Source organism: Ostrinia nubilalis, chromosome 17 (assembly GCF_963855985.1).
Source record: "Ostrinia nubilalis chromosome 17, ilOstNubi1.1, whole genome shotgun sequence".
NCBI lineage: Eukaryota > Metazoa > Arthropoda > Insecta > Lepidoptera > Crambidae > Ostrinia > Ostrinia nubilalis.
Genome location: NC_087104.1, coordinates 7,020,631 through 7,048,051, shown reverse-complemented (window position 1 = coordinate 7,048,051; position 27,421 = coordinate 7,020,631). Strand labels below are relative to the sequence as shown.

General features: G+C 37.1%; 1 protein-coding gene across 2 annotated transcripts; it reads right to left on the bottom strand.

Moving 5' to 3' along the window:
* Positions 1-796: 796 nt before the first annotated feature.
* LOC135079959 (peroxisomal multifunctional enzyme type 2-like) lies at positions 797-27,407 on the bottom strand. Of its 2 annotated transcripts, XM_063974603.1 has the most exons (16): positions 27,278-27,407; positions 26,929-27,119; positions 26,142-26,287; positions 25,708-25,859; positions 22,718-22,889; positions 16,724-16,830; positions 15,914-16,043; positions 13,369-13,465; positions 12,267-12,427; positions 6,332-6,458; positions 5,116-5,299; positions 4,081-4,203; positions 3,519-3,676; positions 2,750-2,938; positions 2,213-2,471; positions 797-1,119 (listed from the first exon to the last, which is right to left on the bottom strand). In XM_063974603.1, the coding sequence occupies exons 2-15, from the start codon at positions 27,116-27,118 to the stop codon at positions 2,260-2,262; spliced, it is 2,148 nt and encodes a 715-aa protein (XP_063830673.1). In that variant the 5' UTR covers position 27,119; positions 27,278-27,407; the 3' UTR covers positions 797-1,119; positions 2,213-2,259. The 2 variants fall into 2 exon arrangements, with proteins under 2 accessions (XP_063830673.1, XP_063830674.1); XM_063974604.1 differs by lacking the exons at positions 5,116-5,299; positions 6,332-6,458; positions 12,267-12,427; ... (6 more) ...; positions 26,929-27,119; positions 27,278-27,407 and adding an exon at positions 4,355-4,434.
* Between the last annotated feature and the right edge of the window lie 14 nt (positions 27,408-27,421).

Here is a 27,421-nt window from a genome sequence, read left to right as displayed (position 1 = left end):
TCAGGGCGAAAATAACTAAGTGCGAAACGGCCGATGGAGTTATCGACAAAAATTCACTGCAGAAAGGTGAGACGACCTTGTAAAGTAACTTTGATTTTAATTTTATATGGCTTTATTTCAAATCTATACCCAAGTTCTTATTTTTAGTTAAGTGCTTTACTCAATTTTTTATTGCATGATGAATTACATGATAATATAATATTTAATAATAATAATATTTATGACTGAAAGAACCCAATTATTGTGGTATTACTTTAGTCTTTTAAGGTGTCATGCATGATGTAGAAAAACTGAAACCACATTACTAAATGAATAGCCACTCTGACTAAGGGAGTTGTTGGGACTCTGTCTCGTCAAGCCTACAAGTAATATCTCTGCATCTTTGATTCAGGAGCTTCATTGGATGGCATAAAAGTATATTAAATTGGTCCTGTGAAGATATTTTTACTATTTGCAGGCACATATTGCTGTATCATAGGAACAGCTATCAAAACTAAGGGTTTGCCTGAAATTCAAGCGAACAAGTTCATAGATTTAAGCATGAAGCCTCAAATGAAAAATTCTTGGGAAAATGAAGTTAAAGAAGCAAATTTAGTTCTACAAGGAAAAGTTGTACCTGCTGTTTAAGTCCCTGGTTTTCAAGAAAACCAATCACAATCGCACTTGTAACCTATTAAGTTGTTAAAAATTAAACTTGTCCTTTGTGTTGTAATTAATGTATTAATTCAGCGAAGATATTCCATTATTTACATATATTGAAAATGAAACATTAAAGGTGTGTTAAAGAAAACAACACTTGTAAATTTTTGATTTTATTGAGAAAGATTTCTGGATGTTATATTGTATTGCTTTGTGACTGCTGTTATGAATATGAATCGAAATCAACCTCATACATCTGACCTAGCCTAGATGCACTGGAAATAACAATACATAATTAGTAAAAAATGTATTATAAACAAAAAAAATACTTATCATAGTGGAAATAACATTGATAAAATATTCATTCAAAAATATTACCTAAACCCTCTATATGTTTGTTAATATCCCATTTATGTAAATATAAATTGATAACATTCATAAAGTATTTAATACTCGTCTTAAATGCGACAACATATTACTCTATTATGGTTCATTCCATAAAAATCTGTATATTTTCGACGTCATTTTGTCCGTGACTTTTTTAAGATGCTTTTGAATACTTTATTAGTGTAAATTATAGGTTATTAATTAATTATGTTATGTCTAAAAGGGCCAGTCACTTTATGCTTTATTTTAGGAGAAATTATAATTTTCAATTTTTTCATACTACATTACTCCTATATGACTTCTAATAAAGTATAAAACTTATAACCTTAACATTTACAGATAAGTTAATATACATAATGTAGTTGTTTTGTTATTATCACTATATAAAAAACATCATTCCCTAACTAGTAATTTAGTCCCAAGTGCCGTTTAAAGCTAGGGCCTGACGCTCTAGGGACTGACGATTTGGAGTAAAACTTAACACAAATGCAGATTAACTTTATATTATAAGATGCTTAATACGATGTGCCGAAAATAGCCAAAAAACCACACCTAAATACTCTTAAATTATATACAATTTCCTATTGTAATCAATAAAGCTACTCAACTAGGGACTGACGAAGTGACTGGATCAACACATGTTTCCCCAACAACTGGCACGTTTGCACTAATTCAAAAAACGGCTACCGCAAAGCCAGTATGGTCTGAGGATAACTTCGTATCGTACTTTAAACTCAACTAAATGTCATTCACTCTAAATACATATTAAAGCGCAAAATTATACAATCAGTGCGTGGCGAGGGAATGACGCTAAAAGCTGTAGACCATTTTTCAACTAAAGAAAATCAAATTATTGTTTATTGAAACCGCAAAATATTAATAGAATTTGATGTAATATACATTTAAATACATTATTCGTTAATTAAAACAAAGGATAAAGTTGATGTTTTTATAAATGTGGGTCCCAAAACACAAACTTTTGGAGTACGGACATGCCTAGGGAATGACGTTTTGGGTCGTTCAAAAGTAATTTAAGATGTTTTAAAAATAGTTTAAAAAAATATAAATGGGTGATGAATAAAGCACATTGCGAGCTGTTATTTAACAATTTTGGAATAAAATATTAACAAATATTTCATGTGAAATGTGGCGCGGACTAAGAGTTGACATATTTTTGTGGAATGACCCATTATACATTTCACCTTAATGAATACGACATAATGTGATGTAGTCTTATAGTTTAGCCTCAGTCTTGAGTAGGGGTTGCAGTTTCTGCGCTAGCATGATGTTGCCAGTGATCTTGAGTCTTCCCTTCATGAAGGCAACTTGTGGGCTGAGCTTGCCAGACGCGAGCTCTACTAAGTCACTGTCGGATAGAGTCATGGTGGTGTCAGCTTTGCCGCTGGGCGCACCCTCCTTGACTTCGGCTGATTTCAAGTCGAGAGCTGTGGATAAAAGATTGGAAAGTTAAATTTTGTTATTGGCTTTCGGATTCAGTGTTAAAAGTTATATATTAGAAGACTGGTGGCATGATTCAGCAGTAGTAAAGATCCAGTCTGGTTAGGATATACTGAGTTGTCAACTGGATAGTCCAACAATATGATTTCGTGGTCCGAAAGGAACATGGTTAAAACTTCAGTATGATCAAGCAATGCCATAGAGCCTGTCCAATTTAACTAAGTGAACTGCTCAAGTTTTAAAAAATAAATATGTTGGTACGTACTCCACTGCTTGACAGTTTTGCCGTCTTGCGTGATGTTGTAAAGGAACACCGCGTTGATGCTCTTGGCCTTGGCGGGATTCTTGGCCACCTCCTCCTTGATCTTGGCGAAGAGACCGTCGCTCTGCAGTTCAGAGGCCGACGCAGCCGACGGACGGACCTTGCTGACATTCTTCAGGTCGACGTAAGCGCCTGAAAGAAAACAATGACGTTTAAAAACCTTGAAGAATCAAAGGGCATTGTTTCGGTTCATAAATGAGAAGCCCCAAATAAGAAATCACAATTAATTAACTGACTTGCGTAATGTAAATGACAATAAAGTCGAGAAGTTCAAGGTAAACACTTGACGTCTGCTGTTAACAGCCTCTTAATGAATGTAAAATGCGCAAATAAAATCAGACTCGCAATAACAATAATTTACAAACAACATCATAATGTTACTTGGATGGTAAGACTAAGACGATCGGCCTTTTTTTTCCCTTGGCATGGCAGTCAGCAAAAATATCACTTTTAAACATATTATTAGAAAACAGTCCTGTAAAATGTAATCTAAATAAAATACTTGATGTCTGGGGCGGATCACCATAACTTGGGACATGAAATCCAAAGAGATGCGATGAAAACAAACTTAGCAAACGGTATTTTAATCAAATCGGTAACTAACTACCCTACCTCTAAATAAAAACTACCTATAAGAGTTTGATGAAAATAACTCGTTTGAAATTAGCCTACCTTCAAATAGAAACATTTCCCATTACCGATAATATCTCACCTGAAATAACGACGTTTCCAGACTCCTTGACCTTAGTCTGGAAGTGCACCCTCTTGCCTTCCAACCACATCTCGGTGGCGAGCGTCTGTCCCGGCATGACTGGCTTGGCGAAGCGGACTTTGATCGCCTTCACGTTACCAGAGTCGTTGTCGGCGTATCTGTGTTTATTGCAGGGTTATTTATTTAGTAGGTTCTACCCGTGGCTTCGGATTTTGGCCAGTCACAGAATCGCGACACTTCAAATATGGCAATGAAAACTTTTCTGAAGCACTCTTCACTTCTTTCTATAAACATTAAAATGAATTTCCAGAACCCTTATTTCAGAAAAAAATATCCCGAAACCAACTTTCAGCCTTCATTTCCCTCTTCTAGTTATTTATTTTAGAGTTTAAATTTGCAATAACTCGCACACAGATAAATTGGTAGAACAAATTGAAATGCAATGTAAAAGATTAACTGAAATATTACCTATTAAAAAGCAAATATAAACAACACGCGAAAAAAGACCGTATTGAGACATGCATGCCAGTATTATACAAAAAAAGAAAAAAAAATCACTTACTTGGCCAAGATGTGCCTCACGGAGAATCCAAGAGAAGCGAGTCCGTGAAGAATCGGCTTCTCGTAACCGCTTGCAACAGCAACGTTCGGGTCAATGTGCAGAGGGTTGTAGTCTCCAGACAACCTACAACAGAAAACACACTTCACTCTAAAGTACCCAACAACTTACTGCAGCTACAACACTAAATAATTCACGGGCCAAAGTTCATATACCAAGGGCATCTTATGAATTTCAATATGCGTAGTTAGGTAACAAAAAATAACTGCTTGCTAACCTTTTCAGTCGCTAACGGAAGAATGAAACAAAACAGTATTTGGTTGGATTGTCTGGGCCAGGAGGGGATAAAAGTCATAGTCGATAGTTATCTTTTTAAATTATGATTAATGGACTCGGTTTATCTTATCAATGGTTTAGACTTATTTGAAGATAACAAGACTGCCTTTTAATTTATTTAATGATTAGAATACAATACGCATTTTGAAATAGGATTATTGAATTCGTAAAAGATTAAATGGTTATTCTAGGCAAACTAGTTTTTTTTTTTATCCACAACGAGGAAGCTTTGTTTGTTTGCTACTTAGTAAGCATAAAAAAAATTAAGACTATTTAATTAAAAACAGCTAAAAGGGCGAGGCCTACCCACTAAAACCCGACGGTGTCCTCCAGTTCTAATGAAACGGAGCCGCGAGTATTTGTCCTAAAATTGGACATTCGTCAGCGGCTCCGTCTCAGGGTAACCCTCAAGAGCGAGCCGGATTAGGGACCTCTCTTTGTTTTTTAAAGTGCTTTGCGCATTCCCACTGGTCGATGGGGACAGCGAGTGCGTTATGTAGGACTCTCCCCGCCTGCTCACAAAAGGCGGGGCCTACCCACTAAAACCCGACAGTGTCCGGAGCCCAATGAAACGGAGCCGTGAGTTACTGTCCTAGCTTGGATAGCCGTCCGCAGCTCCGCCTCAGGCTAAAAACTCGCTCACGAGCGAGCCTCTCCGGCTCCGAGAATGACTAGGGACCTCCCTAACCTAGGTAGTCTCACCTGTAAAGAGCCGCCTGGTCCTCAGCAGTGCGTTGTTCTACGACCGCATCAGGAGCGCGTTTGGGCGGCGGCTGCACGTCGACAGCAAGGGCGCTCTTACGAGGGCCCCCGAAGCCGCCCTGGCCCACCACGAAGATGTGCTGTTGGGTGCGAGCGACCATTTTCTTGTTCTGGTAGAGCTCGCCTGGCAATAACATTTAATGTAAATTTTACTTCCAGTACATACTACATCCCACTGCAGGGTGAAGGCCTGGGATTGGTGGAAAGATTATAAAGCAAGTGTGGTCGCTGCGTGAGGTTACTAAACCTTTGTTTGTCACCTGTCATCCACTTTACAACGGAGGGAAGTCGAACCTTAACTTCGAACTCCTATGTTCTTCTGATTAATTTTGTTGCAGGTCCAATGACAGTTTAACTTTCCCGCGGGATAAACTTGACCTTCACTGGTTGGGTTTTTATTGGCGGTCAAGCTGTAGATACTGGGGCTACACAGGAGTTGCAGCGGTGGGAATAGTCTTGAAAGTATGGTCGCTTATTAACAGATCTTCAGCGGCGTTACTCCGAAAAACGTTATCCAAAATTTCGAATGTTGCCATCGCTCTCACCCAAAGCCAGATGCCATCATGGACGATGGTGACAGATAGACCCGAAACTACATAAACAACATTTCGAAGTATCCCAGCTGATCCATTTAGTTCCTAGTAAATACACAGGACTCAGTTTGCTGTGTAAATTTTGGCCAACCACCTCTTCTTATAAATTATGCTATAATAGCCATACATGTGATACGTGATATGTCCAAAGTCCAAACAAATTATCGTGGGTACAAAAACCTTCATAAATAGTGTTATCGCAACCATAATCTAATAATATCGCTGATAATGACCAACCACAATAGAGATAATTGTAATAAAAAATAAAATAAAATGCCTACGTCTTGTTTTGTGTTAATTTAAATCCTACTTCAACCATAACCCTGTATAATTTAAGCACTAAGGCGGTGACTGACGGCGGGATTTTTGCAATTTTCGAATTGCTATGCACATGTCACACTGAAATCGACCGCAGACAGTGTTCATTGCGTTTTAAGACGCGGTTTCTATCAAAGCGGAGAGAATAGGTGATGTGGAAATAACGAAATCTGACTGGTTACTCAAACACCTCATCTCCTTTTGGTGGAAACGGGGCCTAAGATAACAATTAATGTAACACTCACTGTTAACGATAGCTACGGCGCTCGAGCCCTTGTCCAGCAAATCAACCACGTAGGATCTGATCTGGAAGGTGCCTTCGGTACCGGGGAAATCATCCACGTACTCGATGAATTGCTCGCCGTGAAGGATCTAGAAAAAAAATTGCAGTCGTATTTTTGAAGGTATTGAATTTCAATTTGCATGAATCGTAGAAGAATTTGATCACAGATCTGTGACGCATCAGTTTACGATAATGTTTTGTCAGAGGCCGAGACAAAGTAACAATGTGACAGTTTAAATTTTTAAATCATTTCACTTAGCAGTTTTTCGCAACTGATACGATTTAATTTTGTTTAGGGGGGCAGGTCAGCTCTAGTAAGGCACTTCAATAGTTAAGCAGTGTCATGGGGGGTCTTTGCCATAATCGCCATTCGCCACCTTTGGCAATCGGTTTAGCTATGGCACAATATGATACGCGGAAGGATGCTGACATACCTCGTAGAACTAATGGTTATTAGGGCACGAAAGTTCTCTAGTGGCGATCGTAGGTTAGGCAGGCCTCTCGGTGGACCGGCTGTCTATAAGTCTGGTCTGCGAGCACGTAGAATTTTGTCCAATGACCCTAAGCTACCCATCCTTATCGCTCGCGCGTAATGGACAACACGCATAAGTTGTAATATTAAGTTAAATTATGACTTAATTTAAAGTTTAGATCACACACATTACACTAGTTTTTATTTCACCTCAATCCATCCAGTATTACCGAAGATAGAGCCTCGAGAAGTTTACGGACTTTTTAAAATTTTCAAAAATTTTCAATATTCGCGCGTGACGTCACAACATGATTTTGCAGCCCCCGCACGTTAACCCATTTACCACTTTTTGTCTTTTTCGAACTGAAATAAATTTTTAACTAACTGACAACTGTTGTTAGTTCTCATCGTTCAATTACATTTCAAACTTGGCGCTAAAAAAGTAACCATTATTATGCCACCTATTGCCAATTTTGTGCACTATGAAGCCATTTTTACATTTATGCACTTAAAAAAAAATATAAATTTTCTGGAAAAATAACCAAGTTTGTGTCTCTGTGCTCAATAACGAGTAAATAGTCCAGTTATTTGTTAATTTTACTTGGAAAGTTTTCCGGAATTTTTGAAAATTGGTGAATAAATAGATTTCGCTATGTTCTTTCCGAATTATGTGACCTCGTTTATAGCCGCGAGGGCGCCCGCCTTATTGAAATAAATCCGCCTTAAAAAGGCTTTTGACAACTGCTTTTTCATTTTATAATTTTTGGGACATAGACAAGCTAAGAAGCTTTGATAAATGTGATAAATTTCATGTAATGTAAGTTAAATAGATTTAGAGTTGTGTAACAGTCAAATTAATGTACCTGCTAAATTGCGAGTTCTTTTTTCTTTGATCATGGCAGGACACGCTGCCGGGTGTCCTAAATATGCTGAAGTATAAAAAAAATCGCGTTGCTGAAGTATACATTTTTTTTTGTCTTGTTTGTTTCTAAATTACATAATTGTATTCTACTAATATTATAAATGCGAAAGTTTGCATGTCTGGATGTCTGGAAGTTTAAAATAAAGTAAAGTAATGTTTATTTCTCACCAACATAACAGATAAATTATGGTAACAAACAATCAGGAAAAACAAAAAGTAAGAATGCGGGTGGGTTGATACCTGAACTAGGAAGATTCCTGTGTCTCAGGTTTGTTACTCTTTCACGCAAAAAGTACTCAACGGATTTTGTTTAGTAGTTTTTGCGTGAAAGAGTAACAAACATCCAGACATCCAAACTTTCACATTTATAATATTAGTAGGATAGTAGGATAGGAAGTAGGATAATTTATGCCGATCTGTGACACTAAATTTTACGCGGGTGAAGCCGCAGGCAAAAGCTAGTCGTGAAATAAATAGGAAAGTTTAAGGATCTGAAACGTGGTCGCTTACTATGGGCCTCATAAGAAGGCTCAAAGTCACCCAAAGGGTGATGGAACGGTCTATGCTCGGGGTTTCCCTGCGTGATCGAATCAGAAATGAGGAGATCCGCAGGAGAACCAAAGTGACCGTCATAGCACGCAGAATTGCTAAAATCAAGTGGCAGTGGGCGGGACACATAGCTCGTAGAGACGATGGCCATTGGGACAGAAAATTTCTTGAGTGGCGACCACGGGCTGGAAGACGTAGCGTGGGCAGGCCTCCTACTAGGTGGACCGACGATCTGGTAAAGGTCGCGGGAAGAACCTGAATGCGGGCAGCGCAGGACTGTTCATTATGAAAAACCTATGGAAAACCCAAAGGCCTCTCGCCTTTGTCCAGCAGTGGACGTCATTTGGCTGTAACGACGAAATAGGAAAGAATGTAACAATCAAAAATCTTCTCTAAGGCAGCATTTTTCCAATTTCGCAACGAGCGCGGCAATCACACTTACCTAACAGACTAACAGAGAGCATAGCGAAATCTATTTTAATCACCAATTTTCAAAACTCCCGGAACACTTTCCAAGTAACCACGTTTTTGTACCAAACGACTAGACTATAATTTAATTGACATAAAAATTTGGGTACATCTCAAAAACAAAAGAACTGGTGCTAAAAGGGTTAAGTGACATTTTGACATTTGTAGAGGGCCTTGTAGAAGGGGAGGCTATGGTGCTGAATGTGGATTAACTCGAGTGTCATAGTAACTTATTAGGCTGCTAAGCTTGATGATAAAAAGAAAAATATTTTATTTAATGTACATAGTCTGGTCATAAGTTCTGTCATAATATGATAATAAATTTTGAATGAAGGTTTCAAAATCATTTTTTACTGAATTAGAATTAAAAAGAAAAATGTGCGATAGTTCGAATTTTATTGTATGTGTAGTGGACGCATAAAGAAGTCCGAACTGCAGTTGTCACGTTGTATTGCTACGCGCCAAAGCAGATTGTCGTTGTGCTGAAAAAAATTAGTTAATCTTTTCATTAAATGATAGGTATAGGTGTACCAGAATCTCATGGTAAACAAAAATATTGGAAAAGTATGTCTTTCATATGGCAAATTTCATAGGCTTTATTGTTACCTGTCAAAGTAAATCAAGTGAACTGTCAGTCGCTGCAGAAATTTTGTAATCTCTTCATGTCTATTTGTTATTTTTGTGAAAAAGTCGAAAAAGCTCAAGTAAGTTATCCCTTAAATTAGCACTCATTGAATCCTTGCTTCAAATATGGTCAAATTTGGGATTTAGGTATTGTTTTGATAGATTAAGAAAAAAAAAATTACTTTTTGAAAAAAATTCAATTAGTATAGAAGTTATGACATGTCACTCAAAACGGACATTGCCAATTATTTAGCATTACAACCATGTCACTTAGGGCGGACATTGCCAATTTAGAAAAACAAACGTAAAACAACTTTTCTAAATAACAATACAGGAATCTCTGATAATCAGCCTCTGGATAATCCAGCGCCTTCTGCAATCCATGCGGACTATTTACTGTTCATTTTACATATTTTTAAAAAAAAAATACCCAACCTTATGAAAAGAGAAACTGACTGCCTGATATATCAACATAAATCTCAAACCGGTGGGTATAAAGACACAAAGTTTGGCATGTAGGTTCCTATTAGGGTCTAGGGGTGTTATCAGAAAGGATTTTTCCAAAATTACCCCCTAAGGGGGTGAAATGGGGTTCAAAGTTTGTAGGGCGGAACAAAATTAGTTACACTATTTAATTCGAAACTTCACAGGAGTTACTCCTATCGATAAAAGAATAAACACTTGTTTCAGGTTATTTCAGAATTCAACCCGTAAAAGGGGGAAATGGGGTAAAATCGTCCTTGGAATCGTTTTCTAGTTCTAATTGAAGTGATTAGTTATAAGTATGATACATAATAAAATTAGTTACATAAAGTAATATAAGATTTTCTTATTTTTCAAGTCATTTTCCTATTATTATTACTGACGGGATTGCTACCATGTACCTTAGTTTTGAGTTTCCAATATTTCAGCACTGTTGCAAGCGCCATGGTCACGGAGTAACTGAAGAAATTAAAACCAGACATCGTTCAGATGTGCGTTCAAAAGACCTGAGATTTAAAAAAATCCCACGTTTTGTTTAAACTGTTTAAACTCAAAGTTTGGCTGTGGTCTCAAATTTCGGCTTAATTGAGGTGTTTTTTGGGTGAGAGGCATAAGAACTAATGCCGTTTTATATCAAAAAATCATACTTAGAGGTACTCAACTAGGTACAAAGTATTTCCTTGTATGTTAGTCTGCCACTCTTTAGTAAGTCCCGAAATCCCCGCTTCGGCTCCCCTACTAACCATTCTAACCATTGTACACAGATAATATCTTACATGCAGCTTTTCATGTTACTACGTCACATTTTCAAAATCCGCGCGGAAAATCGCTCCTAGCGGAAGAGCGCACTTTGAGCTTGAATATTTCAGTCATTTTTAAAGATATCAAAAAAGTAAAAATACAGTATTCATTCTAATTTTTTGTAGTTTTTTTTGGCATCTTCAACAAAAATTGTGCGCCATGTCCATTATATTGCTGTCGCGACTGTGCGACGGGCGCCCGCAGTGAGTGTGTAGCTTGGGGTCATTGGACAAAATTCTACGTGCTCACAGACCGGGCTTTAGTAAAGGTCATCGATGCGGACCGCAGAACCAGTCCTTTTGGAAATTGTGGGGAAGCCTTTGTCTAGCAGCGGACGGCAACGGCAATTTATTAAACCGATCTTGTCGCGACAAGGATGCTTCCGTGCTTTTAAGCGATTTTGTGAAAAATATTATACGCTTTGCAATGAAGGGACGTCGAACCTTAACTTCGAACCTATGTTCTTCTAATTAATTTCGTTGCGGGTCCAATAACAGTTTAACTTTCCCCCGGGACACACTTGACCTTCACTGGTTGGGTTACTGGCGGTCAAGCTGTAGATACTAGCTACACAGGAGTTGCAGCGGTGGGAACGAGAGGTGGGAATAGTACCGCTTTAGCAGCGGACGGCATATGGTTGAAAGTTTAACCACAGAATAATAATAAGTACTACGTACAGAAGTTTTACTTCGCAAAGGTATTTAAAAAAAAATATGCTCAATGTCATTAACAATATGGTGTAATTTAGCTTGTCTCAAGAGTCAAGCACCATTTTGTTGACAAACGTCAGTGATCGGTACTGCGCCGAAGCTAACTCGGCGACTTCGGTAAAATGATGTGACGTGAGGTGCCAAACTGCAGAAAATGGCGGAGGAAATACATGATTTAGCATGAATTATCATGAATAATATTAACTACTTATTTACCTCTCAGTGTCTTCAGGCAACTTAAAAAAGTACATTCGTGTTTTTATTATTATTTAGGCAGTTAAATACTGCACAGTATTTAGTACACCATTTTCTTTATTTTTTTCCACCATACACAAGAATACGCGTGCGTGAGTCAATGTTCGCTCGTATTGTCGAATAGTAATCCTGTAGGGGGCCATCGTGCGTGTTTTGTTTTCGATGTAAACTCGCGGAGATGAACAGGCCTAGTTTAACTTTTAACGAATACTGAATCATGTTTGTTTAGGGTTCCGAAACGTTCAGTGCGTCGACCTCAGCTGTTTCATGTACCACTCGCTACAAATAATGTCTCAGTAAATCACCCTATTTACAGAATGTGCAGGGCCTACAATAGTCTTGACGTTGACAAGGACATATTCCAGCATACATTTCGGGTTTTTAAAAATAAATTAAGAAATGCTGATTAGATTGTTGGATTAGTTGTTGTTGTAGCTAACATTAGTTTTTGTTGTTTTATCTAAGCACTTAAGTTATTAGGCATAGTTGTGTGCAGTTGTAATTGGTCCATAGATTTGTAAGTGATTTGTAGCTGTATTTTTTACTAAATAAGTAGTATTCTATGTACTGTAACTGTACCTATTAATAAATAAATAAATAAATGTCTACTTACGTTGGTAAAGTCGGCGTGCTTGCCAGGCGGCATGGCGGCGGGCACGAGAGGCGCCTCCATGCACATGCCGGCTAAGATGAAGTAGCTGGGCAGCGCTGAGAAGCTCTCGTGGCTCTCGTATAAGAACTGCAGGTCGGTGGGGTTCTTGACAGACGCGCCGACTAAGGAGAAAAGATAAACTCATAAAACTCATTTATTTTTTGCAAATAGGCTTTTAAAAAGCACTATAGTTTATTAAGTATAGATCGTTTCATCCACGAAGACACTCACGCGCCCCACCAGACTTCCGCTTATGTTAGTATTATCGGTACACGCTAAATTATCTATGAGTACACGCACACACAATAATGACGCTTGGATTGCCCGGATCAAACTCCCCGTACCCCGCGCTTCTCTGGACCAAAAATTGGTGGGGCGCGTCTTCGTGGATGAAACGATCTATACATAGACCCTTTCCAGTGCACTTATTGCACATCCCAGTATTAACCCTACCACTGCGTCGGGACAATAAACGGGCCAGTGCTGAGAAGAAGCAGCGCAAGAAACTCGGTCACTACAAGCTAGTAGTTATGGGAGGAGTTATTGTAAGGACCACAGCAGACATGCTACTTTTATCATCGGCGATTTTACGAATATATCGATGCTGAATTACGTTTTGGCGACTTTGTGCATTCGATTATAGTATCGGAGACGGAATCGCGCGTTTTTGTTACCTAAAAAATTACTAAGAACCTCAAAGAAAAAACGTGTGTGCAAGCGGCATTTAAATACTTTCGTATTTGAATTTTTACCATGAATTTTCTATTCATTCCTAATGCACGCTTTATGAAATGTGGTACTTACACGAGGTTTATTGAATAGTAAAAATCGTATGTGTGACAAATTGTCGTAAAACAACAGTTGAATTAATTATACGTTTGTAAATTCTTATACCATAATATGTATGTATTTACTAGTTCCTCTATTACACAGAAAACCCTTGTTCCTTAACACACACTGATCAATGTCAGTTTTTAGTTTTTTAATAGTAATACATACACACTATGATTTTTCAAGTACAAATCTTATCTATTACGGTTCCAAAAATTTTGCTAAATCTCACCTCCGAGAGCATACAACGCCAGATCTTTCGAGTCGTAGCTGTACTCGGATCTGTAGACATTCTTGCCGCCATCCATTTTAGCGCGATCTTCGAAGTCCTACAAGAATTCAAAGAAAAACATTGTTAGAAACATAGTAATTGCAGAAAAACATTGTTAGAAACATAATAATTTGAATTGCGTCATCGATAGATATGTTTATTTGTTTGTAAGTTGCTTACTATGGAACAAATTGTTGATGAATAACATTCATATTATTGTCTTAGATAAAGTTTCACATTGTGTCCTCTTTTGTTCTCATCTACATTCGTTGCGACTTTTGTTTTTAAATCAAACCGTAACAAAACAGATACTTTACAGTGACTGTAGTAGTCTTGGCTCTAGTTTTGAGTTTTCTTCCTTGACATAAAGTATACAACTATACCTTAGTTCTTTAGAAATTTCCCTAAATGTAAACAAATATGGCCAACTGACATTGACAAATTTTTAGTCTATGTCAGTTGATGTACTAGTGATGCGACAAAATCTCTCGTTAATCGCAATTCTGTAAATGTCATTTACGGACTGCAACAGACGATTATTAGATTTTCAAAGATCGTTTGTATAATTATTAAGATCAATCCCTCTTCTGATTGATGTTGAGATTAATAATGTGATCGTCAAAATAGGATCTTCTTAATCAAAGAAAATTTAATTTTCCCTTTTTTATTTGTTTAGGAAATATAATTTAAATTATACTGTGCTGTGGGTCTAGACAAAGTGCACAATAAAATCGTAAACCAGTCGAAAAGTGGTCGAAAGGCCTTTTTTATGTGACACTCGTCTGTATAATAAAGCTGAATTCAAAGACTTCTTCGCAAAGTGCGTTGTTGCATTCAATGAAGAAAAAATACATTGTTGAATATAACCTCGTTTATATTTTATTTTAAATTAATATTATCAAAGTAATTGGTAATTGAAATAATTGAATACTTGAAATAAAATCGATTAAAGGACAATGGGCAAAATGGTACCCGGCTCCAATAGATATGAGTCTAGTATCGTTTGAAAGGTCTTACCAAGATGAACAACTTTTACTATGACCACCAGCCTCAGATCTGGTTGTGTACGAAGATATACATACTTTTTGCAGAATGGTACCCGGCTCCAATAGTTATGTTTGTAGTGTCATTTGAAAGGTCTTACCGAGACGAACAACATTTACTATGGCCACCAGCCTCAGATCTGGTTGCGTTAGAAGATAAAGATACTTTTTGTGTAACCTAAGTATTATACAGTATGGAAGACAGACGCGCTCGGGGCAGGGCACCGACGAGATAGTCGGACGCGGTGAGGAAGTCGGTGGGCGGTCGGTTTGCATCGTGCGGTCCACACAGATTATGACCGCAGTCTGTGGAGGAACACTATCTGTGGTCGCGATCCTCATCAGTGAGGGACCGAGGAAGAAGAAGAAGAAGAAGTATCATATGTGTCCATCGTATGGTACTTAGGTTATGCGAGGCAGGAAGGGTTTACTGCTCCAGCATCCTTCCTAAACTCTATAATTATTGATGGGGATAATTGTGAAATAAATATTTTTATTTAAAGAAGTACTACCCCTTTATTAATAAAAAGTTACACCTAGGAAGAACCTTGGATTAAAATGACATTTCCATACCAAATGACAATTTAAGCTAGAGTTCAACTAGGGTGTAACTTTTATTAATAAAGGGGTTAAAGTTTTATTACTTCTTAAGGGTTTTATTATGAGTTGCTAAAGCGAATAAACCCACAAGACCCAATAAGTCCACCTACAAGATGGACCGACGACCTCATAAAGGTAGCAGGAAGGCGCTGGATGCAGGCCGCCACCAACCGGCCATTGTGGAAATCATCGGGGGAGGCCTATGTTCAACTGGACGTCCTATGGCTAAAATGATCATGATGATTATGATGAAAGCGAATAAAGGGCTAATAGCTTGGGTAGTTCATCGTAGGTATAATCCTTTCCTTTTCAATGCTTCTTTTAGTTATATTAATAGATTGTAGTCATAATACATACTCGTATACATGGATGATTGTGTTATACTTTCATTATAATACTTAGTGGAATTACTGCTTTCAAAACGTGAATTAGAACTGGCCCCATAGCAGACATTTTCCTACATCTAAAGGCCTTTTAAAATATATATTGGTTATGGCTATTGGAGCGGGTACCACTTTCCATACATTTGTGCCCATCATCCTTTACAGATTATTATCTATGAATATTGTCTATGACTTACAGATTTTCCAGAGATAGGACCTAAATTTAAACGTCATATGTCGATTTGACATTTTAACATGTAGCACAAATTTTCACCATCCAAATATTTTGTTAAAATATTTTGTTTTCAATGTTAGATTTCATATTTGTTTCATCATGAGAATAAAGTTGGTTTCATGAGCTTGTGAAATAATGTGTATGATATTAAGAAAACGTGAGTATTATAGTGTAATTGTGTGCACAAGTGTTTGTTTACATCGATGGAAATTTCTAAAGAATTTAGGATTAATTGACAACATTACCTGTAACTTTTCAGCCAAATCGATCGTGACTTCGGCGATTTTGTCCAAGTGAGTTGCGTTTTTCATGTCCACGACCTGTGGCCAGAACTGCTTGACCGACTCGATAGTGACGGCATCGGAGGGCGTTTTCCTATGAAATAGAAAAATAAAATTATAGAAAACCTCCTCCTTTTTGTAGTCGGTTAAAAACATTCAAAAACAGTAGTTACGTAAAGATAGTTACAGTTATCACTTTGGTCGTTATCTTTCTTTAAAATACTTAAGGTTTTATTTAGATTATGTTGTAATATCTATGTATCTACATCACGACACCACATGGTATGCCAATAAAAACAAAATTATGGCCTCTGATAAAAACTGAGGGGCATGTCTCGTGCGGCAGTCTAAGGGGGAAGGAGAATAGAAAGAAGGGGTGCTTTGTGAGAAAAATCGTTTCAAAGCGTCTCGTATAAAGCGCACCATATTCTATCGATAATTACATAATTCGATTTGAAACGCCCATTTGGATTTTTGCACATCTCACCGCATCGTATCTCAAAAAGTAGGATGAAATGATTTCCCTATAAAATGTTTGCCCCGGTTAGTGCTTTCACATTAGGCGACTTTAGCAGCGCGACAAACGCGCGACTGACGCACTGCTGATAATTTCATAGGTACTATATGACAGAAAATGCCTGCCTTCACATTGTAAAAACGCCGCTGCCGCTCTGCTATTATGCTTCTGACGCTCTAATGTGAAAGCGGTTGGCTGGATCTTACCACTAGATAACTAGATCATAGAAACGTTTGAAAAGAAGGTGTGGAACGTACTTAAGAGGGGTGCCGACTGATCGCACGTAGTGCAGCTTGCTGGCATAACCCAGGGTGGAGTCGATGACGCTGCCGTTGCCTTCGAACGACTCATGGACCATGTACGCCTGAAATAATAATAATAAATAATAATCTAAAAAAGCGTAAATATTTTTGCCTGCGTGAGTTTCGGATCACATAAAGAATTGACCTGTGTCGCCCTTCCTAAAACAGGGGGGGGAAAAGAAACTAGGTGGTTTCCCCCTATTATGGTTTATGGTCATGGTCAACTGGTCAAGAGACCATGATAATAAAAACAAAATTAACTAATTAGTGAAAAGGTAACAGACAGTTACTTTCGCATTTATGATATTAGTATAGAAGTATGGATGGATACGGATTTAATATGGCTTCGTGCGGTATACCGTAGTGTTCATTAATTAAGTCTTGTTATAAGGCAAACACGTTCTCGAAACGCAAGTTCATTTAAATTCTTAGTTCAAATGTCAACATTGTGTTTACATATGCATATAATATTTATAACGAAAATAGAGTTGAGAGAGTTGGCTACAAAAGCCAGCTATTTATTTAATGCTATATTTCCCACATTTATAAATATATGTTACGGTCAAAGTGATAAATGTGAAAATTATGAATAATCGCCGGTTATTATGAATAATTACCGCATGATTTGGTAAATGTGATTAATATGAGATCATTTGTGTGTGTATAAAACTAAATTGGCGGCTTAGCCGCCGCACCTTAACCTATTTTTCACTTTAAATCAAAACAATATGTTATGGGCTTTATGGCAAAGTAATGTTACGCAAGAAACAGTAGAAACTCATTATGCCAAATTATATTAATATATGATATCAAAACATTCAAAATGTGTGGCTGTACACAAGCACTATACATGAGCCATTGTTCTTTTATGATATTTCATAGTCAGGGTGTCCACTGCAAATGTTCGAAAAAATTCCCTGACTTTTCCCTGACTTTCCCTGACAATTTTCTCAAAATTCCCTGACCAACTATGTACACAACGTGTCCCAAAATTCAAGGATAAGCCGACGCCACAGGATGGACATAGTCATGATTACTTTAGGAAAAATAAGGAAAAAAATCTATCTCAATTATTTTTTAACTTACACAATAAATTATGAAATTCAACGAAAATTGACACCCCTTATGATATTTTACATTACCACGACCACAATTTTTCAATTATTCCTGGTTTTCTGTTTATATCGGCAACTTAAGTAGTGCTGCTGTTCACCCCAACTCTTAAAACCCCCAGAATCCTTGCAGTTTTTACACAAAAGTTAATCAAAATATTTTATTTCCTTAAAATTTTGAACGATTTTTACTTTCACACCACTTTGACTCATCGTTTTGTAAAAAAAAGGATGAACACTACTGCGGCAAGTTTTTTTAAAGTTGACGCAACTATCCAAGATTCCAAAATGGTACTCTAAGAAACCTAGTCGCAAAAAAGATATGCGTACCATTTTTACAAGCACTTCGCTTGTTAGTTAGTATGGGATAAATCTTACAACTGAATTTAAAACCAGTTCTCCTTAATCAATTGAGCTGAAATTTGGTATACTTGTGTAAGTACGATGACAATGCAATATTATACCATTGAGCTGGATGGAGTCAGAGTCAGAGAGACATTGAGATAGGAAATCTTAACGAAACGGCGGAATTGCATCTAGTTTGGGTTCGTTGGACTTGTCTTTTCGAGCACTTTAGTGCTAGATGATGTCCAGGGTCCTGATGATGAAGTCAAGAGGTGGCAGGAGCTGGCCATAGGAAGTCCTAAACGAAACGGCGGAAGCTTATCGAGTTTGGGTTCGTTGGATTTGTCTTCCCGAGCACTTAGGCCATGAGATTGAGAAACAACTAAAAAGTTTAAAATAAAGTTGTAATAAAAAAAAAACTTTTTTAAAAACAAGCTTGACTTCGTTTGAAAATTATAATTGACTTCATCATCAGGACCCTGGACATTATCTAGCACTAAAGTGCTCTAAAAGACAAATCCAACGAACCCAAACTAGATGCAATTCCGCCGTTTCGTTTAGAAGTTCCTGTGGCCACCTCCAGTTTCAGCTCAATGGTACCATAATATTGCATTTTCATCGTACTTACATAAGTATACCAAATTTCAGCTCAATCGGTTGAGGAGAACTGGTTTTAAATTCAGTTGCAAGATTTATCCCATACTAACTAACAAGCGAAGTGCTTGTAAAAATGGTACGCATATCTTTTTTGCGACTAGACTTCTTAGAGTATTATACCATTTTGGAATCTTGGATAGTTGCGTAAACTTTATAAAAAACTTGCCGCAGTAGTGTTCATACTTTTTTTTTACAAAACGATGAGTAAAAGTGGAGTGAAAGTAAAAATCGTTCAAAATTTTAAGGATATTAAAATATTTTGATTAACTTTTGTGTAAAAACTGCAAGGATTCTGGGGGTTTTAAGAGTTGGGGTGGACAGCAACGCTACTTAAGTTGCCGATACAAACAAAAAAACAGAAATATTTGAAAAATGGTGGTCGTGGTAATGTAAAATATCATAAGGGGTGTCAATATTCGAAGAATTTCGTAATTTATTGTGTAACTTAAAAAATAATTGAGCTAGATTTTTTTCCTTATTTTTCCTAAAGTAGTCATGACTATCTATGTCCATCCTGCGGCGCCGGCTTATCCTTGAATTTTGGGACACGTTGACTTTTCGGATAGATCCAGTTAATTCTGTAACCTATTACTGATAATATAAATAAACATAAGTTATAAGTTGCACTTTCACATCGACAATAGAAAATATATCATTTTACTGAAACAAAAAAGTACAACTACTAAAACAAAAAGGAGTAATCTAGTTATGACAAAAAAAATCATAACAGAGTGATCTATCACTCTAATCCTGAAAAAATAAAACTATATGAAAGTAATCTAATTATGAACAAAATTGTGTCATAATTTAGATCAATCCACTTCATTAGATAAAAAACTAAAAAGGAGTAATATAATTATGACTAAAAACAAAGTCATAATGTAGATCACTCCAAACCTGAAAAAAAAATGCTTCGATAGTCAAGATCAAAGGTCTTTCTAGAGCATAAATTAATTAAATCCCTCATTTTACAATCACTGGGAAATTACGGGAGACAAACAGTGTTTTGGTAGACAAAATCTCAATGTTTCCCTGACTTTCCAGGTGACCCCTCTATTTCACTGACTTTCCCTGACTGCTATGAGCTTCCCTGACTTTTCCCTGACTTTCCCTGACTTTCCAGAATGTGGACACCCTGATAGTACTAAGGTTACATTATTAAATAATCTCTGATAAATGTAATTCATTTATTACGTTTACCGCAACTGTCGGTAATTATTCATAATAACCAGCGATTATTCATAATTTTCAATTTATCACATTAACCGTAACATATACACTATCAATAAGTAGATCAAGTGACAAAATAATTAATAAATTGCGAATAAGTAGGTACCTAAAATACAGCTAGGTAGGTGTTTAAAGTACCGCATAATATCTGCGATTATAATCACGCTTACATAATAACAGATAAGCGTTTTAACGCCTTCATGTTTGTCATAAATTGTTATTTATACACAGTATCTATTGAACGTACGTGTATATCGCAAAGATTGAGCGATGTTGAACAAAAAGTTTACAGATTGATTAAAATTATTACTTAGGCTGGTTTGCACCATCTTTAAAGACGTTAAAAGTCTGTCAAACTCCATATTATATTCATTATATTATTTGCCTAAAGGCTTTCCGTCAATCTGTAAGTGAATAACTCTTACTCCTAACCATTGGGGCTACTCCCTAAGAGCGCTTTCACATAAGGGCGTTAGTAGCGCGACTGCTGCGCGGCAGCGGCGTTTTTATAATGTGAAGACATGCATCCGCTGTCATATAGTATGAAATTTTCGGCAGCGCGTTTGTCGCGCTGCTAAATCGCCTAAATGTGAAAGCGCTCTAAGACATTACTCTAAGTTTCCAATACATTAATCCCTCCCACGCAAAGCGAGATGCCTTGACAGTAGTGACAGATAATAAACTGGAAAATACGTAAACGCCTATAAAACATACGTTAACTTTTGCGCATCATCTAGGTTTTTCATCATTTTTAGATTTTAAAGACAAGGCAATAAGATTCAAAATAACATCTTAGGGGGACTCTTGAACAGATAGTGGCGATATAGTATCTATACTAATATTATAAAGCTGAAGAGTTTGTTTGTTTGTTTGTTTGTTTGTTTGTTTGGTTGAACGCGCTAATCTCAGGAACTACTGGACCGATTTGAAAAATTCTTTTTGTGTTGGATAGCCCGTTAGTTCCTGAAGGCTTTAGGCTATTTATCATCACGCTAAGACCAATAGGAGCGGAGCACCAATCAAGAATATTTCAAATCAGTGAATTTTTTCCTTTTGAGAGCTGACGCTGCGTAAACGGTTAAAGTTTCGCAAAAATCATGTATGACAGGATTGTTCCCCTTTAAAAGTTCTTTAAAAAAGTCCGCGGTAGCATATGTCTATCTTTTAAGGTTGGCTCATAGTAACCATTTTTATGCAAAAAAAATCTGTTTTAAAATAATGCATTATTTGCGAAGGTGTTTTTATAAACATGATATTAATCCTTATCCAAATAAATAAATTATTCACCACAAGTATTTAATTTTAAACATTCTTGCCCTTTACACCATTCGATTTCAATAAATATCTTAGGAGATATCGCAGTTTTAAAATCACATCGCAGCAAAATAATGATCAAGTACTACGCGCGCTACTGATGGATCAATGCACAGCCTAAACCGCTGATCGTAAAGACCTGAAACTTGGACGGTGTGTTCTTTGTATGACGTAAGCATCTGATAAGAAAGGATTTTCCAAAATTCTACCCCTAAGGAGGTAAAAAGGAGGGGCAAAGTTTGTATGAAATAACGAGATTCCTTCGTCCAATCTACTTAAAATTTTGCATAAGCATTCTATAATAGAATTAATGGAAGACGTGTTTCGTATTTTAGTGAAATGCACCCCCTAACTATGTTAAAAAGGGGTAGAAAGTTATTTTAGTGGTGATTTGCTTCAAAGTTGATATTAATTACTCATTAGTGCATTTTTTTACAATCATGACGTCATGTTAACGACTACCATACTCTAGGGGCCTCCACTTAACCTCGGAGTGGGTGCCCGCTGCGTGCGCTCGCCCAACAATGCATAGTAGGTAATGCATGAAAGTCATGCCGCGGGCACCTGCTTGCGCTGTATACATAAACTCATTTTCGCGCGAGTTTTGGCGGAGGCCCTTGAGGTAGTGGGAGTAGTCTTGAGGAAAAGCTCCTTCTCCCACGGCCAGTGGCATGCTGGAAGCTTGGTAATTCTAGCACCCGTAGGAAAATATAAAAAAAAGTTTACCAATAATACTGCGGTAGGTGTAGTTTTCGATTTCGTTGTAAAAAAATAATACCACCGAGTAACTTTCACCGGATCAAAGGCCGAGCTGCATATTCATAAAATATAAGAAAAAAATATTTTCATGTTTATTTAACCTGATTTTTATATTTTAAAAGTATTCAAACATTTAGATAATAACGTTAAAACATTTAAAAATAATCGTATGAGAACGTTTTCGACTTCTCCACGGACGAAGTCGCGGGCAAAAGCTATTTGTAAAATAATTAGACTAAATTATTAAAAGTGCCTACCCAAAGTCATTATTCCACGCGGACGAAGTCGCGGGCACAGCTAGTCTATTAGATACTTTATCAAATTTTATTACAAAACTTCAAATTCAAAAATTTCACTATTCATAATATGGACAATTAAATAGCGCTTACAAATCGTCCATTAATATTTCAAGTAAAACAATTATTGCTGACGGTCACCGAAGGTAGTGCCAGCAATATACTTTATCACGTTATTTTGAATCTTATTGCCTTGACTTACGATTCTAAAAAATGTACATAAATAAAGGTCTTACCACAACAGGAGCGATGAGCTCTGGCTTCATGGCCTGGAACATTTCAGGGGGGAGAATGTCTTCTGTGAGCCGAGACGCGGCGGTCGGGACAATCGTGTTCACCTTGATGTTGTATTTGTCCCCCTCCAATGCTAGGGTGTTGGCGAAACCCACCAGACCCATCTTGGCAGCGCTATCAAACAAAACAATAACGATATGTAATGCGGGTCTCGCAGAGCTGATGGCCGCTAGGGCAGAAAAGTTCTCGAGTAGCGACCACTGGGCTGGAACGGGACTATTCCCACCTCTCGTTCCCACCGCTGCAACTCCTGCTGCCGCTGGATCTACAACTTGACCGTCAATAAAAACCCAACCAGTAAAGGTCAAGTTTGTCCCGTGGGAAAGTTAAACTGTCATTGAACCCGCAACGAAATTAATCAGAAGAACATAGGAGTTCGAAGTTCCACTGGGCACACCCATCACTAGGTGGACCGACATTCTGGTGAAGGTTGTGGGAGGTGATGTGATGACTTATGGCTCGGAAACGTGGCCCCTCACTATAGGCCTTATACAGAAGCTCAAAGTTGCACAGCGTGCTATGGAGAGGGCTATGCTCGGTGTTTCTTTACGAGATCGAATCAGAAATGAGGAGATCCGTAAACGAACTAAAGTCGCTGACATAGCCCGACGGATCAGCAAGCTGAAGTGGCAGTGGGCAGGGCACATAGTACGCAGAACTCACGGCCGATGGGGCAGCAAGGTTCTGGAATGGAGGCCACGTACCGGAAAACGCAGCGTGGGACGTCCACCCACAAGGTGGACCGACGACCTGATAAAGGTAGCAGGAAGGCGCTGGATGCAGGCCGCTACCAACCGTGCGATGTGGAAGTCATTGGGGGAGGCCTATGTTCAGCAGTGGACGTCCTGTGGCTGAAATGATGATGATGATGATGATGTGGGAGGTGCCTGGATGCGAGCGGCGCAGGACCGGTCCTTTTGGAAATCCTTGGGGGAGGCCTTTGTCCAGTAGTGAACGTCATTTGGCTGAAGCGAACGAATGCGAGACTATTCTCTAATGACTAGTTAATGTAAAAAAATATAAGGTTCCTGTTAGAATAGTAGTAATATTTAACAATTGGAATTTATATTACCTGTACCCAACCGGGTATGCATTTGTATGTTAGTACATAGTATGCACCTTATAGTACCCTACATTTAAGTGCAATAAATAAATAAATAGTTGACAGTACTAGTGTATTTGGCAACAACATGTTGGTACTAAGTGACATTTACGTCACCAAAACTTTAACCCATCCGGGCCGATGTAAAAAAGTCACTAACTAAAATAATCTTTATTTTTATAATTTAACAAGCACTTCTAGCGGATGTCAGTATTTCTTACATTATTTTTAAACTTCATGTCCAATGATATTGTTCATAGAGATATCTAGTCAGTTATTTATAAACAAATAATGTCAACAGTTTAAAGGCTTCATGAAAGAATACGTGTAAACAAATACTTGTTGTTAGTAGCAAACAATAATATAGCTCTTTGTGATAATGATGTCTCACCTCGGAGAGAATGTAGAGATTTGACGTCCTCCATTTACAATTGATGCACCGTTATGACTGGCTAACAATAACACTTGTTTAAACTGCCTTTGCTTGACCAAATCCGAAAATATTTTTATCATATTAAAAACAATTGAAGAACAGATATAGGTACTTCAAACACATGCTTCTTACAGTGTATTTTTGTCTTCGTATATTTTATAATCAAATTTTATCAAGAATTTATTACTGTAGTTATCCGAGATAAAGAGCTATACGTATAAACTGTGAGCCGTAAGAACCGGTAAAGGTCTTTTACAGTATAATTTTTGGTTAGCGACTAAAGTCCTTGCATCGTAACATTGCTTGTTAAGTCAATGTAAAATATACTATAACCCTTTTGCTTTAAGGTCGACGTTCTATCGGTGGCTTTAAAACATTTATTATGTAATATTACAAGCTGTGAATTTCATTGAATATTTAACAGAAATGGGTAATTTAATTTTAAATGGCTGCTTCGTCTAGTTTCAATGACGAGCTAGTATGACACTTGAACTAGAATGACTTGCTACTATCACTACTTATGTGGGTAAGTAAGTTCAGAATACAGATAGTAGGTATATGTAAGTGTGAGCTAGGTAGATATCAACAAACAAACAACTCATCTATCAACACAGCCCCAGATATAGGCTTTATCTCCTTAAGGGACAGAGGCCCAAAATTTAACGCGAAGCTGCGGGCAAATGATAGCTCATAAATAAAAGCCACGTCCTTTCGTTTACCAGTAGGCCTAAGATGCGCGCCGTGATAATTTTTATCGACGTCACAATGTATGGGCAAAATCAATAAAATGGCGTGATAATCGCTTATCGCAGCGCGCATCTTAGGCCTACAGGTGATTAAACTATCGAAATTTTAAAGTTATCATACCCTGAAAGAGTTTATTCATTAATTATTTAGTTTTATAAAATATAAAAATATTATAATAACTGTACCTAGTTAAAAACCAATCATATACCGCAAGAAATTGTTTACTGTTTAGCATTTGTGAACTCATGTTCACTTCAATATTAAGTTGTTTATATTGACATTAAATGTTTAGACATAAGACCAAATGTTATCTATTACGTTTCTATTTCTGCATTAAACTATGACCCCATTTGATGATAGTAAATAACAATTATTTGTTCTAAACACCCTATTCAAAATTCAACTAATTAGAACTCTGTTGATTTTGAGTTAGTAGCTTCATGTAATTTAATTTTAAGACTAACTTTAGTTTTAGATAAAGCTTATGTTCTACTTTCTATCTGTTACAACTGTTATGAAGTTTAAAAAAAACCCTTTATAAGGCAGTGGGAATATAATTCCCACCATTTTTTAACCATATTCACATGTCATAAGGTCCAAAAAAAATTAAAAATAAAAGCCTCAAAAGGGTTAAATCTATTAAATCTCACCTGTAGTTGCTCTGGCCGAAGTTGCCGTAGATACCAGCATTGCTGGAAGTCATGATGATCCGTCCATACTTCTGTTTCCTGAAGTAGTCCCACGCTGCGTGTGTGGTCTTGTACGCTCCTTTCAAGTGAACAGCGTGGATAAGGTCCCAGTCCTATTAAACCAAAGCTAGAGTAAATATATGATAGACTCAAGTACACAAACATTCCTTCATGCTTAAACATTTTAGTACCATCTAGTGCTATTTAGTACCATTTAGTGCTATTATTTAGTACCATTTGGTGCTATTTAGTGCCATTTAGTGCAATTTAGTACCATTTAGTGCTATTTAGTACCATTCAAAAGCCTTGTAATCTCTCTTTCTTTCCATTTTACTGCATTTATTTTAAATACCAAATGTCATGTCCAAATGTCAAATAATAATGTTACAACATACCTGCTCTGGCAGTTTAAGGAAACTCTTATCACGGAGGATGCCAGCGTTGTTGATGAGGATATCAATTCGGCCAAAGTTGTCAATAGCTGTTTTGATGATCTTTTCTCCTTCCACAACAGAGTTGTAATCGGCTACTGCCACTCCACCTAAGATTTAAAATAATACACAATCTAATTTATGAAACATATTTTGAAAGAAAAGAAATTTTTTACTGCGCACATCAAAATTTTATATTTTTTTAAATTAAACCTGTAGTAAGTTTAATACAAATCAAAATATATGTCTGAGGTTTTGTGCACATCAGGTGTTGTATTTTAAGTAATTTTACCCATAACATAAAGAGAATGTTGTTTGAAAACAACTTTTACCAATTCTCACAACAAAATTTACCATGCATGTATAAATACACTTGCACGTCTCCAGTGCTATGTAAGCAGCTTCATATTCATTATTTGTATCTTACTAACATAGGCTAAGTGAAAATTGTTACTAACACGATTATGGACCACGGTGTAACAATAAATTTTTTCAATTCAATTCAATAAAGTATATTTTCCATACTTTACATTAAGACAAAATTGTTTTCAAGATCAATATTACATAAACCTGATTAGACAATCAATGATAAAAGTATTATGTTGGAATGTAGGTATGTTACTGCTATAAAAAAAATATTTTTACTGTAAAATAATTATCTATTGAAACACAGTTTAGTATAATTCACAGTCATTTGCAAAATCAAAGTTATTCATGGTGTAATTAATCAAAGTTCAAAACAATTACTAACCTTTGTCCTTAATTTCCTTAACAACGGCGTCGGCAAAGTTAGATTTACCGGAGCCATCTTTAGCAGATCCGAGGTCATTCACAACCACTTTAGCACCTCTTGAGGCCAACAGCAGAGCGTACGCCCTGCCCAAACCTCCTCCGGCACCGGTCACGACTGCTACACGTCCGTCGAATCGCAGTTGGTCCATCCTTGCCGGCAAACAAACGCAAAATGAGGCAGCCGAGACTCACACAACGTAATTTAAACAAAGCTATTAAAATGAGCAAAGTCCACTATCAAAAGTGCGAAATAACGACGCGATAAGATACAAGTTTATGACGATACAACATAGTTATCAACAATTTACCTGGATTGAACACGAAACTTAGTAGATATTTATATAATTCTGATATAGGCTCAGAATTTATGTAGGTAAACTACGTAAAAAGTTTATTTTATTTGAGAAGATTACAAAACAAATTCGTCTCGTCGTTCGTTTGACAACTAACTT